The sequence below is a fragment of the Eumetopias jubatus genome, unplaced genomic scaffold, assembly GCF_037043125.1.
Source record: "Eumetopias jubatus isolate StellerSeaLion01/CBP00866 unplaced genomic scaffold, mEumJub1_p1.0 scaffold_15, whole genome shotgun sequence".
In the NCBI taxonomy this organism is placed as follows: domain Eukaryota; kingdom Metazoa; phylum Chordata; class Mammalia; order Carnivora; family Otariidae; genus Eumetopias; species Eumetopias jubatus.
In genome coordinates this window covers 82,601,107-82,622,083 of record NW_028274821.1, presented here as the reverse complement: position 1 = coordinate 82,622,083, position 20,977 = coordinate 82,601,107, and the positions used below count along the sequence as shown (strand labels likewise).

The following is a 20,977-nucleotide window of genomic DNA, read 5'->3' as shown; positions in this document are numbered from 1 at the left end:
TGACTGACAGAGCTACACAGCCAGTGTGGGAGTGTCTGCACAGGCTGGAGATCAAGCTGCTCAGCCTGGTCTCCAAGCCCTGCTCTGACCAACCCAGCTGGCTGCTGTGTCTATCCACTCCCCAGCCTCAGCCATTTTCACGCTGCAATTACCCACCCGCATAACATTCTTTTACACAGCACACCTCTGCATGTGTTATTCTACCTGCCCCCAGTCTCTCACTATTTCACTGCAGTTTGTTCAAGTGCTACCACTCAGCACAGTAAGCACACTGCTAAGGCCTCACTTGCCAGCACCCAGACAAGCCACCACACACACAAGGGCATCAGCGCCCAGGCTCTGAAGTTAGTCGGCCTGCGTTGGGATCCATTTCTAATTGACCAGCATGTGACTTTGAGCAAGTTATTTAGCTGCTCTGAACCTCAGTTTGCTCAGGACCTCCTTCACGACTCTGCAGCAACAAGGATAAATGAAATGATAGAAAGTGTTCAGCACTGAGCCTGGAACCCAGCGAAGAGCCAACAGCATCTTCTCTTCCTCCACATTCCCAGGGCTAAGCCCAGAACAGAGACTCATCCAATCCTCATCATGTCAAGGAAAGAATCAGGGATACTCTGTTTTAATTTTCCTCTCTTCAGACATGAACAGATGGTTCCCTGGGTCAGACACACAAGTACTACATCTGTTGGCAACAGTACCTGTTTCTCTATGAGCCTAATGGTGTCCTCCGAGACTTTGTCCTTTGATTTCTTCAGCTTATTCATTGCATTGGTACGAACTTTCCGTAAGGAATCCTTGGCCTTGTTGGTGTTCTGTTTGGCCAGTTTCACCAGCATTTCCCTGTGCTCCCTGGTTACTCTGATTAAGAAAAGAAACAAACAAAAACATTCAACAAAATCATCCCACACATTAGCTGCTAGCTGAGAATTTAACATCACTCCGTCCACTAGCTTAGCAGTCAGTAGCTCTGCTCTCCATCGGTGATGATCTTTATGGTCCTGAAGCATGCCCAGGGGTGTGCTTGGGGCCAAGTGAAGTTCCTGGTGAGTTAGGTGAGGAGAACCAGCAAGAGAACTGCTGAAAAGCTTGGGCCAGCGCGTCCTGGCCACACCTGGCCAGTTCCTGCGTGCATAACTGACTTGTCTCCTCAGAGTTCCCATCTGTAAAATGTGGTAAGGTGATAAAGAGGCAGTGCATGTAAACTGCGCTGACTCTGGCCCATATTTAGAGCTCAGTGAAAGGAACCAATTGTTAGCTCTAACTCTACCCCCTTCTCTCCCACTGAAGCACAAACAAGTGGATGATGCTACAGAAATTGCTCCGTTCAATCTCTAAATCACCCAAAACAAGTTAAGTAGCAATCTTCAGAATCTTACTAATTATTATAGCAAATTACTTATGAATCACCTCAAGACTGACTAAGACACAACCTGAGTGCCAACATGTGAGAACTGCTGCTGCACCAGTTAACTTCCACAAAGAAGCCACGAGAGGGTCTGGCACGTGTCAGTGCTTACTGAATGTCAGCGTCTCCGCTGTTCCCTTCCCCATCGTAGCACCACCACGAGCACAAGGAGGGCCTCCTACAAACCCCTGGCACAAGCACCTTCTAAGCTGGCCCTTACCACTACACAAGGCACTTACTTTATTCTTATTTTACCTTTACTCATCACAACAACCCAGCAAAGTAACCCCGCGAGTTGGCTCCGCCTTTGTTTCTTTGTCCTCTACACAGTGAGGGCTACTCACCTACCACAACCAGGGCCGGGCATGAGGGTACTACGGTGAACACTGACTGAGCTTGGTTCGGCTCTCAGGGAGCTCAGCCAGGGAGAGAGGTGAGTAAAGACACACAACAGGAGTGTGGGACGTGCCGTGGCAAGGGAAGCGAAGTGCAAGGTGCCATAGGAGCACTAAAGCATCTCCCCTAACTCGCCAGAAACTGTCCGAGCTCGGGCAGGTGGCAAGTAGGGGAGACTCTCCTGAAAAAATAATCCCTAAATGCGGGAGTATTTGGGTCTGCTCACTAGTGTTCTGGTTCTTATTCTTTCCAGTAAGAAGGCATTTTTTCCTCTCCCCTCTAAGGTCTGGTGTGGCACCAGGACTTGCACTGGTCAATGAAATGTGAGCAGAAATGAGGGGGGTCACCTTGGGGCAGGAGCGTTATTAGGAGCCAGTGTGGGCTCCGCCACATTTGTTTCTGTTGGCTGCAATACAAGCGGAGATGGGGCGCCCATCAGCGCGGGTCCCAGAGCAACCACGATCAACAGCGCCCATCATGCAGCCTGGGCAAGAAGGAGATTTCTATGCTAAACCACGGAGACTTAGGGGTTGCCTGTTACTACAGCATAACCCACCTGTCCTGACTAATACACACACTAGGATCTGAAGAATGAGTGCAGGTTGCCCATGCTGGCACGGCAAGGGGGGCTTCCAGGAGGAAGAAAGAGCACGTACAAAGGCTTTAAGCTGTAAAGAGACGATGTTTCATTTGAGGAATTACTGGAGCATGGATAACAAGAGAGTGACAAGAAAAGAGGCTGGAAAGCCATATCATGGAGGGTCTTGCAAGATCCTGAGCCCCATTTTACAGATGAAGAAAATGAAGCCCAAGAAGTTTGGGCCAAACCCAGGCTGACCCGTCTCAAATGGCAATATTCTTAGTATGACAAAATTCCCCTGCCCCCTGGGTCCTGAAATGGACATCACTGGCATATGGTTCCTGACCCTCAAATCAGTGTGGTTCTTACTTGGTAAGGACAAGCCCACGTTCTGGGTATATGTTCCATGTGAAGCAGTGGCAAGAAGATGTTAAAAGATTTAGTGGCATCTACCTGCTATTTTTCTCCCTGACAGGATGAGAAAAAAAATTAAAGAATTTTGAGAAAAAATGAGCTCTGAAGACAAAGTGGACGGCTGCATTATAAATCAATCCTTCTGGATTCAGCTATTTGAAGGTATTCTCGAAATAGAAATGATCCTGATTACTGCCATTATTAAGCCCATCTCTGCCAGGTGAGTACCGTAAGTACTGCACCTCACAGACCCTCACAACAACTCTTCCAGCTAGATTCTCATCCCCCCATTTTCCAATGTGGAAATTGAGGCTCACAGATGTTAAGCAACTTGCACATGGGCCTGACAGGCCTGGGATTCAAATCCAGATCTCTCTGGCCTGTGTGCTTTCCCCTCCTCTGTGCTGCCCACCCCTTGTAATCTATTTCAAATAAATTACGTACTGCTGCCATTGCTGCTGCTTCCAGGCAGAAAGCTTTTCAAAGTCAGTAATATGAATCTTGGGACTGAAAAGGACAAAACCACCATGTCAGGAGTTTAGGGATTTGGATCAGATCTTGTTACTTTTATGGTTTTTAATTCATTGAACAAAAATCATGCTGACATGTTTAGGTCTCTTTTTTGTTCTGCCAAAGCATATGTCGGTATAAGGAAGGAACAGGAAAATTAAAACTTGATCCACTGATTCAAAAAACTTAATCCTGCTGAAATACTAGGAGGGGCAGAAAATAAATGAATCTCAGTTTGTAAAAAACCTCTTAAACTTCTCTAAAGAGAGCTATTTCAATCTTATATTTCATATATAATTTGAAATAGATATTCCACTGTTTAGACAACCTTTAATAAGATAAAAAATTTTATCTAACAAACTTCCTTTTCACTACATTATTACATTTACATTTTACATGAAGAAAAAACCGTACCTTTTAAAAAATATATACATTGGGACTCAAAGAAATCTTAGGAGTAAAAGGCTGTATAAAGAAAACAAAATTAAAATATATGTAATTTGGCTTTAATACAACATATTATTTTGTATTTCTTAATATAAAGGTGACATTAGTATACTATTAACACTAGTTTCCACACATAATAGTATCCAATTATTGACAGTGACAAAAACATTTCAGTTTCAGGATGCAAGTACAGAGGCAATAATCTAAGGAAATGGAGAACAGAATGCGGGGGTGGGGGCGGGCACAGGGAGGGCTGAGGGGAAGGGAATATGCATGCTGGTTCAGGGTGTTGGGCTGAAAGGTATCTCAAAAACAAGTTCAGAAGCAGCTGGGCTGATGGAAAGGCACTGGTATGAAGTCACCCAGACCTGTTGCATTCCTATGTCTATTACTCGGAAGCTGATTCCTCATTTCTAAAATGAAGGCAATAAAAACACCTCACAGGGTGACGGGGAGAAGCAGACACAACACATACATAAAGTACCAATAAAGAACAGCATATAATAGCCTTGAATAAATGATAACAATTATGAATGTTTTAATCAAATACACCTAATTACTTCCTTATGAAACGAGGGCACATCTGTTTTAGAAAAGAACCATACTATATTATGGAAATATTTTAATTCCTTTCCAAACCAGTGATTAATACATCTGATCATCTCTGTCTCACATTCATGGGGTTCTCTGAGTACACGCTAGTTTGTTCTCAGGCTTCTGCACTCAGCCAGTTGGTTCTGAGCACCCGCCTCTGCACTTGGTGTGCATTCATTCATCAAGCACTGGCTGAGGCCGCTGAGTTCTGTGCCAGATCCTGGGCCAGGCTGAGGAGCTCCAGAGAGAAGGCAGGCCTGGTCTAACTTCCCCAGAGGCTCAGCCCAGTGGTGGAGACAAACTCGTCAGCCACTACTTAGAAAGAGCAAGAGTGCCTCTAGGGCAGAGGGATGGGCCTTCTGCAGGAGGAGCAAGCAGAGAAGTACAACTCATTCTGCCTCTAGATCTGGAAAATGCCTTAGAAGCATTTTGGTTCACCGAAGAAGCATCTGGTCTGCTGAAATGCCCGGAGAGGGCATCTCAGGAGGAAGCACGGTGGGAGATCTAACGGCAGGAGGGCAGAAGGGCAGGAGGCTGCAAAGGTCAAATTTGTTCTGCAGGCCTGGAGTTTGCAAATTCTTCTTTAGCCACAAAACTCTGGCTTTAAAGAAAACCATGGCAGACGCTCCATTTATAAATGTATAAAACAAATAAAAAGAGAGCTCTTCCAGTTAAGGGAAAGGGCACTTGGGGAGGGGTGGTGCTCTATCCTGGGCTTACAAAGTGTAGTCCACCCTGACTCCCCTCTACTTCTGGGCCTACCACTAGCTGGCTGAGGGACCTCAAACAAGTTGTTTAAACTCTCTGGGCCTTGGTCTTCTCATCTGGAAATAGAAATGAAAATCAAACAAACGAAAAAACCCCAGCATCTACCTTTCAGAGTTCTTGTGAGGATTCCATGAGAGACTAGGTGGAGTGTACACAGTACAAAAGCCTGGTAGAGCATAAGCAATCAGAGAGTGTCAGTTGCCTTTGCTGCTGCTGTTTATGTGCTGGCCCTCACTGAGGCATCTTCAAGTAATGAAGAGTTTATTCTTGGAGGTTTTGATCAACAGAGAAATGACAGGGCAAACAATCGAAGCTTCAGCAAGATGACTTTTTGAGATCCTACTAGGAACTTAACAACTCGTGTACATTTTATAATCCAAATGCTCCCAGCATGTAGCCCTGAAATTGTCTCTTTTCGGTACTAATTCATTCATTTAATTTGTAGTTTCATTAACAGCTGTTTACTGGGCACATATTATGTGCCAGCCCCGATGCCAGCCATGAGAGATGTAGCATTAAACACATGAGTCTACTGTCTAGCAACGGAGGCAGTCATTAAACAAACATATGCACAATTGATCAATAAGTTACAGTTCTAATAAGCACAATAAAGACATACAGACTTCTATGAAAATAATTAGCAGGGGAGCGGAGTCTGACCGAGGTCCCCTGTGGGACTCTAGGAACAAAATGTGGGGACATTTAAACTAATGATATTTAAATTAAGATGTGTAAGAGTGGTGGGGTGCCTGGGTGGCTCAACTGGTTAAGCGTCAGCCTTCAGCTCAGGTCATGATCCGGGGTCCTGGGATCAAGCCCCAAGTAGGGCTCCCTGCTCAGTGGGGAGTCTGCTTTGGCCTCTCCCTCTTTTTCTATGCTCTCTCTCTCTCTCTCTCTCTGTCAAATAAATAAATAAATAAATCTTAAAAAAAAAAAAGAAGACGGTATACATTTAAAAAAAAAAAAAGCTGCGTAAGAGTGGAAGGGCTGGGGGAGATCATTTCCACCCACGGGAATGGTCTGTGTAAGGTAAGGCATCTTTCCAGGTCAGAAGGTGGGTACTGCTCTCTGAGGGACTGAAAAAGGCAGTGAGGCTGAGGACAGAAAGAGGAGTAAGACTATCCCAAAGGAGGAGGCTGATCAGCCTGGCAAATGCAAGAGTAGGCACACAAGCCCTTCAATGTCACACTGAGGCTTCATAGGTCCATCGACAAGTGATCGGACACACGAGTGGTATATATACACACAGTGCAACTGCATTCAGCCTAGAAAGGAAATCTGACACATGTGACAGCGTGGATGAATCCTGAAAACATTATGCTAAGTGAGATAACCCAGACTCAAAAGGACAAATATGGTATGATTCCACTTTCTGCGAGGTACCTAGAATAGTCAAATTCAGAGAGACAGGAAGTAGAACAGCAATTTCCGGGAGCTCACCAGGGGGTTAAGGGAATGGGAAGTTATTGTTTAATGGGTATAGACTTTGAGTTTTGCAAAATGAAAAAGGGGTTCTGGAGACGGTTGCACAACAATGTACATGTACTTAACACCACTGAACTATACACTTTTAAATAACGGTAAATTTTTTATGTACATCTTACCATGATAAAAAAGTTTTTTTTTTTTTAAAGATTTTATTTATTTATTCATGAGAGACAGAGACAGAGAGAGAGAGAGAGGCAGAGGGAGAAGCAGGCTCCCAAGGAGCAGGGAGCCCGATGCGGGACTTGATCCCAGGACCCTGGGATCATGACTTGAGCCGAAGGCAGACGCTTAACCATCTGAGCCACCCAGGCGCCCCACGATAAAAAAGTTTAAAAGAGTCCTAGTAGATTATTCCTAGGAACAACATGGAGTCCCATGAGTTTGAGTGAGGCCCAGGAAACATGATCAGATTTGTATTTTGTATAGATAGCAACGTACAAATGAGATCTAAGCTCCTGGCAAATCTACCCAAGGGCCTCTAGGCAGGCACAACTGGGAGGCTGTGAAGCCGCCCTTTAACAGCTTCTTGGCTGGATGATGAAGACAGCAGGCTTTTCCGCTAGGGTCAGAGAGCCTCCCAGCATAAGGCAGGGGTTTTGGCTGAGCTGGCAGGGTCACACTTTGTTTGTACATACTCCACCAGGCAGGTCTTCCAGTAACATCCTGGATGGGGGCCTTCCTGCAAAATTCCTTGAGCATGTTCCCATGAACAATAAGCAGAGGGCATGCCCTGATGGTAACTCACACAGCAGAGAATCCCCCGGACTGCAGTGATACTTCCTATTGTTTCCCTGAGAATGGGACACATGTACAAAGCTATTCACCAGGTGTATATCAGAGGAAGCTATGCTCAGCGTTGGCAATTACAGTAAAGTCCACTTATGTCAGACGCTCAACTTCAAAAGGATCGCTGGTTACTTAGAGGGGACTTTAAAATGTGGAAAAAACATGCTTCAAAGCCAAGAAGACCTAAGTTGGAATCCCCCCACCCCCGCTCTGCTACTTCTCAGCTTCAGAACTGTAAGCGTGCTACTCAACTTCTCCAAACTGGTTCTTTGTGTAGACAGTGGCAGGAAGAATGTTACTAAGAGGGCAGAAGCCAGTATTAAGTGAAAGGGTGGTAGCAAGGGCTTGGCACGCCGCCGCACGTGTGCACTATAGATAGAAGCTCACTACTGGGTGGCTGCATTCTCACTCTTACCACAGACTCTCCGGGGCTTGGGGGTACTAACAGGAAGTGAATGGCGAGGGAGAAAACCATCAAAAGGATTTAGTAGCTTGAGCTTGGACTGTTGAATGGATGGGAAGCAGAGAGTGAAAGAAGGGGAACACAGGAGAGCAGGCGGTGGGGGCTGGGGGAGGCAGGTGCTCTCCTCCAACAGGACAGGGGGACAGGCTGAGGGAGAAGAAAGCTGCACTTCCAGGGAACGTCCCATCAAAACACATCTCTGACAGCTCCACGGAGACAAACCTCGCCACCTCCTCACCGGCTTCTGGGAGACTTCCCCCCAGGAGGAGCATCAGCCTGCAATCAGCAGCAGACACAGGCCTGACTTCATTGTTCGCTGGTGGGCGCTGCCCGCTGCCTCGGGGCCACTGGCCCTGAAGGAAATGTTTTTGTTTGTATAGCCCAGCCAGACTTCCTACGCTTCTAGGTATACAATTTCCCCCCTCCCTTCTTTCCTCACCCTCACCACCCCCAGCTCACCAGCCTGTTGTACATACACTAAAGTCTCATAAAGACATCATGTGTCCTTTTAGCCCAAAGGAAATCACACCAGCACTTTGCAGGGACTTCTACCCACCCGCAGTCACTTCAGTTTTCTCTCGGGACACAACTGGCCCCCCGCTTTCAGATGATGGTCCTGTGACTCTTAAAGGCCTGGCTAAGCCAGACATACCATGCTGAAGTACAGCCCAGCAGGATGAAAAGATAAAGGAGGCTGAGGTCGGGGCTCAAATCTCCACATTCTTAGCAGAGTGACCTTGATTAAGTCAGCCGATGTCTTCCCTGTCACTCGAGTGGGACGGAAACCCAAGTGCAAAGATGAGTGCAGGTACTCTTCCCTCAGTTCTCACGTACAGGAGAAAAAACATAGGTTTGGTGGTGAAGGCAGACTTGGGTTTCCAATCCCGGCTCCACCCCCTGTGAGCTGGGTGACTGGGCGCAAGTAACTTGTCCTCTATGAATTGAGAAGACATCTAGCGAAGCACTTAGGAGAACAGTCCCTGAAGCCAGACTGCTGGGGTTTGAGGCTCAGATCTCTCACGTCTTAACTGTATGGCCCTGGGTGGGTAATTTTACCTCTTTGCCTCAATCTTCCCATCTGTCAAATGTGTATAATACCATTAACTTAATGGGACTGTTGTAAGGATTCAAAGGTAATACATGTGTGGCACATGGTAGCGTGCTCAATAAACATTATCTGTTATTATTTCCTCAACTGTCAAATGAAGGGGGAGTAATAAAAATGTTACGTTTCTTCCACAGTGAGTGTTAGAGCAAACGAGCAGATGGTTAAAGAACTCTGCCTATGTACATATTAACTATTTAAAAGCTGTCAGTGCTATCAGTAATAAAAATATTGGTGATGTCTCCTCCTGAGGGAGGGGGGTCCAAGCCCTGGCTCTGAGAAAGACAGCCCACTTCTCCACTTACTGTGTGTGACATGGGGCACAAAGAACCCCATTCCCCTAGGACTCAGTTTCTTCAGCTCTAAAAGAGGAGTAATAATTTACCTACCTCAGAGGATTGTTATGAATATATTAGTGAATACAAACAGCACCTGGAATAGCAGTGAGCATACGGTAAGTGCTTGTATTCATTTATTCCATAAACACTGATGGCATTTTTGCATTCTTACTACACGCGAGGCCCTGTTCCAGGGCTAGGGATAGAGCCATGAACAAAACTGACAGAGCAACTCCTATCCATGTTCTAGTGAAAGAGAAAAACCAGTAAATATATAAAATGAAACGTGACTGCCATGAAGAAAATAAAACACCACAGGTGAGACATGGAAGAATCTTATTATTGTCACACTAAGGGCCCACTTGCGTCTGCCTAGACATCTGACTCGGATGGCATCTGCTCCCATTCAATAATAATAATGATACCTAATATTTGCAGAGCTCTTTCCCTGTGCCAGGACCTGAGGTGATAACACTCCGTGCATTAGCTCTGTGAATCCTCACAGCCCCGTGCAGCTGACCCTTGCACGCTAGACCTCCTTTCTTGGTGCTGGGCAAACCGAAGCAGCTCTTCTTACTAGTGGAAGTGGTAAGAACAGCACTGCTCTTACATTAAGGCCTGCTTAGATACATAGTTCATTACTCCCCCTCCAGCTCCCCTACAAGTCCAAGTACAGTGGGGAGAAAGGAGAAAGGGAATCTACAGAGGACTGCAATGGAAAAGTGATCTGACCCGTAGCAGTCAGCTGCCACATTCTGTAGACAGGTGCAGGACACAAAGCGGGGAGGACAGGGAAGACAGGAGCCTGTCCTCTGGGGTGCAGCTTTTGCACAGGTGTTGGTGGCACCTTCTCCTCTGTCCATGTTCCACTCTTGATTCCTGATTGCACTTTCTTACGTGTTTCAACCAGAACCTCTGTGCTGGGAGGGAGCCCTCGTTTCACACACGTGGATCCTGAACTAGCAGGAGGCACACCTGAAAAGCCGCAGGCTGGGTGGGAAGCCACTCCAGAGAGGAGGAGGCAGGCACCCTAACAGTGCACAGAGGTCCTCGCGGGCCTGGAAGGCAGGAAGAAACAAGGGACTGGAACCCAGCCAGCAGAACGAGCAGCCCTGAGCAAGGAGCAGTGGTAAGTGGGCGGTGAGAAGGAAAGGGCTGCAAAAGCAACTGCAGTTGCTCAAATGCAGTGTGCCGCTGCCCCAGCCCAAATGAAGTCCCTAGGCCTTCTTCTCTATTTTTCCCTTTCAGGACTGCTGAAGGTCTGCTTGTGTGTGGGTTGTATAAGAAAAGGGTGTTTCCTGGAATGCACACATCAGACCCACTACTCAGGTAAAGGTTCACAAAGCCCTAGAGCAGCCAGACGAGGAGGCCACAGAGCTGGAAGACGGGCTCCCGGTTGGCAGCCCGATGAACAACATGACAGTGTGGCAAGAACATGGGTTCTAGAAGCAGACAGCTTCAATCTGAATAATGACTCCTCTGCTGACTAATCTGTGACCTTGAACAAATTAAACTTTCTGATGCCCCAGTCTCCTTATCAGTATTATACCCACCTCAAAAGGGTATTTCTCTGCAGCGGCCAAAACAATGAGATCACCATGAAGGTATGTATACAAGGCATGTTTTTAAAAAAAAAAAAAAAAAAAAAAAGGCAGATATTCAATCCCATTTATGTAAACTTAAATATATATATACATATAGGTTTGTATATGCATCTTTTACAATTTGGAAGGATATACACCAAACTCATCAAGTTACTTCATGGAAGAGTATTTGGGGAACAGTAAAAACTTTTTGTTTTTCTGTAGGATTTGAGTTTTTGCAATAAATGTGTACCATTTTTACAATTAAGAGATGAACATTATATATCTAGAAGTCTAGTATCCAGAATATATAAAGAACTCTTAGAATTTAACAAAAGAACAACTCAATTAAAAAATGGGTAAAGAACTTCAACAGACATTGTTCTGAAGATATATAAATGCCAAACAAGCACATGAAAAGATGCTTAGCATCAGCAGTCATGAGGGAAATACAAATCAAGACTATAATGAGATACCACATCTTACCCAGTAGGATGGTGGTAATAATAACAATGAACTAATAAAATAAGTGTTGGCAAGGAGATGGAGAAACTGGAACCCCTATACATTACTGGTGGGAGTATAAAATGTGCAGCCCCCGTGGAAAAGTTTGGCAGATCCTCAAAAAGTTAAAAAGAGCTGTCATATGACCCAGCAACTCCACTCTTACATACGTACCCAAGAGAACTGAAAATATGTTTACACAAAAGTGTGTGCAATGACATTCACAGCAGCAGCATTATTCCTAACAGCCAAAAAGTGGAAAACAACTCAAATGTTCATCAACTTACAGAAGGATAAATAAAATGTGGTATATGCCCCTACAATGGAATATTATTTGGCAATAAAAAGAATGAAGTACTTATACGTGCTAGAGCATGGATGAGCATGAAAACATCATGCTAAGGGGAAAAAGCCAGTCACAAAACACCACATAATGTGTGATTCCATTTCTATGGAATGCTCCGAACAGGGAAATCCATGGAGACAGAAAGCAGATTAGTGGTCGCCTACAGCAATCCCAAGTGGGGCAGGGTTCACGTAAAGCTGGGAGTGACTGCTAGCGGGTACAGAGTTTCTTTCTGGGGTGATGAAAAATGTCCTAAGATTGATTGTGGTGATGGTGGCACAACTCTCTGAATATGCCAAAAACCACTGCATTGTTGAAGTGGGTGACTTATATCTCAGTAAAGCTGCTGAAGAAGGTCCTATGCCTCTCTGGTTTTTGTCACTGAACAGTGATTGTCTGCTGGACGGAAAGCCTAAGGACAGGAGGCACGCCTGTTTCCTCACCTGGGGATCGGCAGTGCTGATACTGCTCCCTGCAACAGTGCGCGATCACTATGCAGGGAAGGTCACAGGAATGCTCTGTGACAACAGCTCCTTTGACGGCAACCACTTAAAAACTAACATTCACTCTCACTGCCTGACTTTCCTCTCTTCACGGGTGTCAGGCCTGTGTCACGGTCCAAAGGCTCTTCCCTCTACTCCTGCTCCCCCTCCCCTTTATCCGTCTCAGGAGTGTCCCCCAATACATCTGCCCCAGAGTAAATGTGGCTATTATCCAATTCTACAGATGAGGACACTGAGACTCAGAGAACTGAAATAACCAGTGTAAGGTCACATAACTCTCTTCACTGGTTTTCTTTTCATGGTTTCTCTGACGGTAACCTTGGCTCCCCCAGCTTTCCATGCTGCCTTTCCCTGGCTGCATCATGGCTCCCTGCCCCTAGTGAACTCAGCCTGGGGACCATCCTACCTTGCCTTACACCTGGCTTGCTCTCCCTGGAAAAAACCTGGTCATCGTTCATGAGAAATCATATGTCAGGATATAGTGGGGGAAAAGTACTTGGGAAAGGGGATTTGGGCTAGGAGAACTGTAACGCAGGGCTTTTTACTGGAATCAGATTCCAGTAAAGAATGAAGTCTGAGGGAAGGAGCCTACCTGGGCATAAGGTCTATCATCCCCGACGATGCCCGAAGGAAAAGTGGGACCTGACGATGGCAACTGTCTGACTGTTGGGAGGCCTTGCCAAGCAGCTCAATGGGCTGAGGGTGTTAAGAAGAGCCAAGGTCCCTCTGCTCACCAGAAACACAAAGCAAATCTCACACCACAGCCAGGACTGGTCCTCAGATCTTCTTACTCAGGATATACCTTCTAGGAGGTCTTATTTGCCATAATTCACATTCAAAGAACAAACTGAATGCTCATTAACAATCAAACTGCAGTATTCCTGAGCAACTGAAATTCCAAAATAATTACAACATCAGGACTCAACTCCTCCCACCCCTAAAAATGGGGGAAAAGATAGAAAAAAATGAACATGAGGTTGGGGGGAGGGAGTTGGTGAGGAAGAGGGGGAGAGTTAAGGACCAAAAGTGTAATCACTAAACAGAAGTAATGTATCATTGGTCTCACTTCCAAATAATCAGAAAAATAATGTTTCCAAGAACTCTTTTATCAGGAGAATTAGATAGTGCCAAATACTATAAGACAAAGGAATTAAAATTGATTAGGTACCTATGACATGCCAAGCCCCACACTAAGAGTACCACATATGATATCCCATTACTCCTCACAACCATAGAAATGATTCCCACTTTACAGATAAGGAAGCTGAGGCTTCTAACAATTAAGCAGTGGGCACATTCCCCAGACTGCTAGGCACTGGCCATACCTGACAGAGGGCTCCTTTAAAGGGCAATCTGCTCAGGAACGCCCCTTCAGCCTGGGTGAATTTTTCAGAGGTGCACTGCAGGGGGTCTCCTCCCACCCAATCCCCCTCTATTCCTTTCTTCACTGGTGGCAGACCCGTACTCTGTCTCTTTCACGGGCATTTCCTCCCATAAACCTCTTACACATCTGATTCTGTCCTGGCATCTGCTTTTCATAGGACCCAAGCTGACATACACAGAGTGACAGAACAGGGATTTGAACCCCAAAGCCCTTGTGCTTTCCTTTATACCTAGAGATTAAGTGGTGGATAAATCAGGTCACTAAAACCAGTGATCATTCTCACACCTTCTCTCCCTGGACTCACTGGCCATGTTCAGCATGGCCAATGACTCCCTCCTCTTTAAAACGCTTTGCTCAGTTTCCCGGACCCATGTCTTCCGGGTTCTCTGGCCACTTAGTCTCAGTCTCCTTTGCTGGCTCCTCCTCACCTCCCTGACCCATAAATCTTGAAGTGGACCATCAGGGCTATATCCACCAAACCCCTTCTCTTCATGATCTACATTACTCCATAAAATAATCTCACCTAATTTCACAGCCTCCTCTATAGGTTCACGTCTCCCAGATTTCTCTGGCCCACACCTGTCCTCTGAACTCTAAACTTATAGATCAAACAGCCTACTTGACCTTTCCACTTAGATCTCACAGTATCTCAAAATAAACACATACAAAACCTGTCCTTCGCTTACCCCCAACTGGCCCTCCCACAATCTGCCCTGTCAGTGAGTAGCACTTCCATCCTTCCAGGTGCTCAGACCAAAAACCTTGGAGGCATCTCTGAGTCCTCTTTTTCTAAATTCACAACCAACCTGCCAGCAAATCCAGGCAGCTTTTTCTATAAAAAGTATCCAGAATTCAACCACTTCTTACCAACTCCACCATTACTAAGCTATCTAGGCCATCATCATGCCTGGGTTACTACAATAGCTCCTTAACTAGACCCTGCTTTCACCCTTGCCTTCCTACAGAATTCTCAAAAGAGCAACCAGTATGAGCCTTTCAAAAACCTAACTCAGATCATGTCACTCCCTAGCTCAAAACCCTCCGGTGACTTCGCATTTTATTCCAAACAAAAGCCAAAATCCTTATAATGGTCTATAAAACTACGATGGCGAATTTTATGTGTCAATTTAACTAGGCCACAGGGTGCCCAGATATTTGGTCAAACATTATTCTGGAAGTTTCTATGAGGGTGTTTTGGGATGAATTTAACATTTAAATCAATAGACTGAGGAAAGCAGTGGGCAGCCCTGGAGGGTCACCTGGGTGCACTGCAGATGGCTGTTTGGCTCTGAAATGTCCACGTCGCTAAGAAGCTCAGCAATATGCAGCCCACTGTTGAAAACGAGCACTGAGACAATCAAGCAGCAACAGCTATACTAAGGCTCCCCCTGTTCCCTTGTTTCCCAATTACAGTCCCCCCGCCCTACCACTTCCTACTCCCAGTAGAACCGGAAGCAAACTTTGAAGAGCCTTAATGACACTGTTAGTAAAAGAGAAAAACTTTCAACAACCAACTCATTCAACAACTGCGAACTAGTTAATGCTGTGTGTAAAATGCAACTGCTACGTATCCTTTAAAAAGAGTGCGGAGGAATTCTCATCAGAGAGTAATGACACATTGTTAAGTTAAAAAACAAGTGCAGAACAGTGTATGTAATTTAATCCCTTATCATTACCAGAAAAATGGAGGAGATGGAGACACGTGTTTGAATCTGCATAGAAAAAAGTCTAGGAAATCAAGGTGCTAAGAGTGGTTCCCCATGGAGAACAAGATGGAGATATTTTAATTTTTTCTTTAATTCTACTTAAAATAAAATCAATGCGGACACTGATGAAAAATAATGACAGAAGGGGACAATCAAGGAAGAACGCAACCTCAGCAGGGAGTGAGTCAATCACACGTACTTTTATTTCTTCAGTGAATTCATGATTCCTTACAGGTTTCTCTAAAGGCAGACATGAGGTCAGCACTCTCCAACAAGCAGCCTCACTCTACTTTGTGTGGTTTTCTCACTGAAATTTGATAAACTGATGAGCAATGGAATGTGGGTGTGTGTGCTTGTTTGGGGGCATAATAAAGATGTGAATGGGGTCAGGGCGGAAATCTGGCCTGATGAAAAGGATCTCCTGCTCAAAACTTTTCAGGTTCCCCAATCACTTCACTCAGTGCAGTGAAAGAGTAATATTCCAGAGAGACCTGCCATCAGGAAACCAGATCAGGGAAAAAGGCAGTAAAAAAAGATGTGAGTTCTAATCCTGCCTCTGCCACTTACAGCTTTATGACAATGGGTGTTTACTTCCGTGAGCTTCAGACACTTCACCCGTCAAACAGGCATAGGAACAGTCTCCTGACCTCATCGGAGTGTTGTGAGAATTCGGGGAGAAACTATAAGGCATTCAGCACAGCACCCTCAGGCACTACACCTGCAGAGCAGGTGATTAATAAAGAGTACCCCAAATGTGATTACATAAATAGGAAAGAAAAAGTAGAAGGAACAATTTCACTGAATTTGAAACATTAACAGGAATGATCAAAGAATCTATCCAGTAGGCTGACTTCTCTAAATGAAAGAACACTGGCCAGAGGAGAAAACAAAGGCTGTACACACTGCCCGTGGGTACAGACAGAAGCCAGCCTCTGAGGCTCAGTGTCACTGTACAAGGACAGCCACGAGAAGAACCTGTGCACAGCCAGTTGGGGCTGCATTCCCAGAGGCGGTGAAAGACGGCTCCAAGTCTGACCTGTTGTCAACTTAGGATTTATCTTCCCCCTCTTTCCCAAAAGGATCAGAGGCAGATTCTAGCAAGAGCCACATACTCCACTGACTCATTTAAATAAGAACCTAAGAATCAGAGGAGTATAATAAGGACGAGGTCCTAGCCATGATCTGCTGCCAACTGCAAATAAAACTTAGCTCTGGGCAGCCAGAGTTAAGGCCAGAAAACTTGCAGACTGATCATTAGGCAGAGGAAGAATCAAGATCGATCAGGAAAGGCAAATTTTCCTAGCACTAAACTTTGAAATTTTATAATCAGAATCCGATGCTCGGAATATACGTAAGCTTCGGGTTCCCTCATACCTCCCAACCTCCTAACAGAAGCTTTGGCGTATTATTTTCCTCTTCACAGCTTTGCCAATTACCAGCTATGTGACCCGGAACCAACAGCCCTCCTCTGGATCTCAGCTTCCTCGTCCTTAACAGGGAATGGTGCTCCTGCCTATTTATGAAAGGGAATGGAGGGACATTTGCTAGCATTCACTGGGTACTGGCTAAACATCAACATCTTTGTGTACACTATCTCACTGAAATCTCCCCAAAACCACAGAAGGCAGGTCCTGTGAGTATTTTAAAGATGACCTCCCTGGGTCTCAGAGAGGTGGGGACAGCTGCCACTGTCACCCAGCTAAAAGTAGGACACGATGAACCCAACTGCACGCTTCTGTGGTACCAAGGCAGAAATTTAACCATGACACTGTCCCCATGTAGGTCAAGCACCAACCAGGTTCTGTGACATAGTCGGCACTCAACATATTAGTTCCCTTCTTCATTTCTTCCTTTCTCCTAAACTACAATTATGTTATCTACAAAACTAAGTTTACTGAAATAACATCGGTATCTTATATTTATATAGTTTCTTTCCTCTAAGGAGATCATACGACTTAATCTATTTTCTCTACTAATCCCACCAAATCTCTACCTATCATTATGTATTATTTCACTTATTTTACAAGTAAGGAACTAGAAGGCAGCAGGCTGCTAGGGTGACGTGCCCACGGTCATATGGAAGTCACTGCCAAAACCAAATAAAAACCTTCGTCCTCTTTATGTCTAAATCAACCTTTATCCTCTCATATGACACTGCCTCCATAATGAAGAACAGATCATTCATTTTTTATCTGGAAAACTACCAAATGTATAATTCAGTAAGGGGCCTCATGACCTTACCACCTTGTCAAAGGGAAGTAAGTATATAAAAAATGAGGTTTGCAGGAGCAGACGGTTTCGGTCCGTCAACTTTCTCTTAGATTACTCCCATTAACCAACATAAAATAATGTAAAATACAATGTAACAGATCCCCAAGTCTTTGGAAATTTAAGTAAAACTCACTGATCCTTCAAACTTACATACAATGCACAAGGGCAATCATTAACTCTGTAGGGCTGCAAAGGTGCACATTATGTCAACTGGATCTTTGAAAGAATAATATGATACACAACCGGGCCACTCTCAGAAGAATCGAAGTCAGCAATGAGCATTTAGCAGCATAAATTCATAGCATCCACAGAATTTTAAAGTTCCAGAGGGACGCGGCAGGCCACAGAATAATCTCTTCATCTGGTATACAAGGAAACTGAGGCTCAAGGAGGTTAAGTGGTTTTTCCAAGATTTCACAAACAACAAGAACTAAAAAACAAATCTGCTGACTACTACCCATTTCAGTTGCAAGTCTTACATCTGATGTCCATGAACACACTTAGCACTTTCCAGAATTACCCATTTATAAAGACAGTGCAGGATTAAGAGCATGTACTCTAGGAACAGAAAAACTGAGGATTCGAATCCTGACTGCAACTTACTGGCCATGTGATCTTGGGCAAGTCCCTTAATTTCTTTGAATTTTAATGTTTTCATCTGTAAACTGTAGGTAATAGTAAATGCCACAGATAAGCTGTAGATTATAAAGAAGGGGCCGGGCCTGGCCACAGCCTGTGACCTCCATGAAGACAAACATCAGGTTCATATATCCCCAGCCCCTAGCCCAGAGCCTGACACATGATCCATTTGTAAAAATTTGCTGAGCAAATTAATGAACTAACCAAGCAAACAGGTACTGGACTTGAATTCAGGTCTACTTGGTTCTTAAACACTAGGTTACATCGCTCCAAATTCACAGATTTCAAAGCACAGTGTTAATTCCGACTTATAGAATACCGAGAACACAATGGAATAAGACAGCCATTTTCTGGCCATAAGGCAGGAAAAAAGTTTAGTGGACTCTTAAGTGTTGGGACTGATTCTTGTTGCTAGCATGGGTACATCATGAGGCTTTAGAATCAATGAAACCTGGGCTTAGGTCCCAGCTTTCACATAAGCTGAGTGATCTCACCTCTCTGAGCCTAAATTTCCATAGCTGCAATAAACAGGGATTCTATGAGAAGTGAGGTAATATATATAAAAAATACAGGATGATGTGTAGCATAAAAAGACCCTATTTCCCCTCTAATTACTTAGAGGCTTCACTCATTGATTTCACTTAGGTCTCTGCTCAAATGTCACCTCGTTTTGGGGCGCCAGGCTGGGTCAGTCAGCTAAGTGCCTGACTCTTCATCTCAGCTCAGGTCATGATCTCAGGGTCATGAGATCAAGCCCCACTTCAGGCTTCAGGCTCCATGCTCAGCATGGAGTCTGCCTGAGATTCTCTCTCTCTCCTTCTCCCTCTGCCCCCGCCCCCAGGTGTGCTCTCTCTCTCGCTCTCTAAAATAAGTAAGTCCTTAAAGAAAAAAAGTCACTTCCTTTCTGAACCTTCCTATCTACAATAAAACCTCCCGATTCCCTAGCCCCTTACCCTCTTATTCTTTTTCATAGTTCTTACCATCACACAACACTACATCATGTATTTGTCTTTCTGTTTACTGTGCCTACTCAACCAGAAGGTAACCCCAGGAGGACAGCAGCTTGTTGTTGTTTATTTTGTTTACTGCTATAGCTCAGCCACCAGGAAAGTGCCTGGCATGTACTCAGTGCTTAATAAATATCTGTTGAATGACTAAATTAATTAATTCAATGTTGATTTGGGATCTGCTATCCGTGAGGCACTGTGTAGAAGAGGGACTTAAAGATAATTAAGCGACAAGATGACAGAAGGAGAAACATCTGCCTGCTCTGGAATCTTCACAGGTTTGGAATCTTCGAAGATTCCTAACTCACCTGGGCCATCACGGTTGACTCCTGACTATCCTTATGTCTACCCTGTCCCCCCATGTTCCATTTATTAGTCCATTGCCAGAGAGACCCCCAAAAAAGTCAACATCTGATCAGATCGCTCTGCTTAAACTCTTCCGGTGGTTTCCCATTTCAATTAGAGTAAAGCCCACACTCCTTACCACAGCCTGAAAAGCCTCTCCTACCAATCTCTCTGCTGCCCTCCCTGAGTTTTAGAAACACTGGCTTTCGCGTTCTCAAACATGCCAAGGTCTTGTTATTTCTTTTCTTTTTTAATTTCAAAATAAACATACATTTTTATTCACTCAAAACTCCAAGTTCTATTTATATAATTAACAATATTCTGTTCTAATGCCTAAATTTTTCAAGAAACAAGGACTAATGTAAAAAAAAAACTCTTCAAGGAGCATGGGTTGGAGATGACAAGCATTGAGGTCTATTCTGATTTGGGGCCTTTGTGCTGGCTGTTCACTCTGCCTGAAAAGCTCTTCCCTGAGGCTGGCTCTTCCTCACCATTCAGCTCAGCAAAAATCTTACCTCCTTAAAGAGTCTTCCCAGGCTGAAGTTGTCCCTCCACCATCACCCTCATCAAGTTGCTCTATTGGGTCCCAGCACCTTTTCTTTCCTCACAGCATTTCATTATCTGGAACCACTCTGCTATTTATGTGTCCTACCTTCCCAACCAGAACACACGCACAGACAAGGACTTCGCAGGTTTACTGCTGCATCTCCAGCCCCTAGTACATAGTAGGCACTCAATAAGTATTTCTGAATCAATAAACTGGATCTCAAAAGATGTTGGAGTTTGCCAGAATGAGAGTACAGGTAAGGTGTGCTACCAGCCTAACAGTATCTTGATGTGTTGGTTTCCTTCCAAGGACAACCACCCTATTCCACCAAACTATGTGAATTTTAACCGAACTTACCTGGGAATGGGTACCCGAATCAGTGCCCCTTCCACTTCTGGGTTCAGATTCATCCCACTTTCTCTTATAGCCTCGACAGCTGCAGCTGTACACTGAAAACCAGATCAAAAGGTAAACAGAATTAGAAAATAATTATTACCAGATGCAAGCCCTCTGTCGATAACTGGCAACCCATCTTGGCAGAACATGGAAACATTTAGTTCTGTTACCAGTACGATCAGGAAGTTACATTGGTGCAGAGTGCTTTGATCAAGCTGAATAGCAAACTACGTCCACTCCTGGTACCAGTGTACTGCGGGAAGGAAGAAAAGCAAAGAAAAGGAAAAAAGAAAAAGAAAACAGCTCTGCTTCTTTGAAAAGATTTCAATGGTTTGAGGCAACACAGATCAAAACCACAATAAATCCTCAAGGGAGGGGGGCTGGTCTGTGCAAAGATTGGTGTAAAGACAGATGAAAGATTTTATACATTAAAAATTCCAGTTGACATCTTA

At 44.7% G+C, this 20,977-nt stretch overlaps 1 protein-coding gene across 6 annotated transcripts in view; it reads right to left on the bottom strand.

The window, feature by feature from the left end:
- MRRF (mitochondrial ribosome recycling factor) overlaps positions 1-20,977 on the bottom strand; it is a 51,622-nt gene that overhangs the window by 9,277 nt on the left and 21,368 nt on the right. For all 6 annotated transcript variants that reach the window (XM_028107699.2, XM_028107698.1, XM_028107702.1 and 3 more), the window contains 2 exons: positions 20,487-20,578; positions 699-858 (listed from right to left, as the gene is read on the bottom strand). In XM_028107699.2, the coding sequence (XP_027963500.2) occupies positions 699-858; positions 20,487-20,578 (252 nt within the window). The remainder of the gene's footprint in view (positions 1-698; positions 859-20,486; positions 20,579-20,977) is intronic.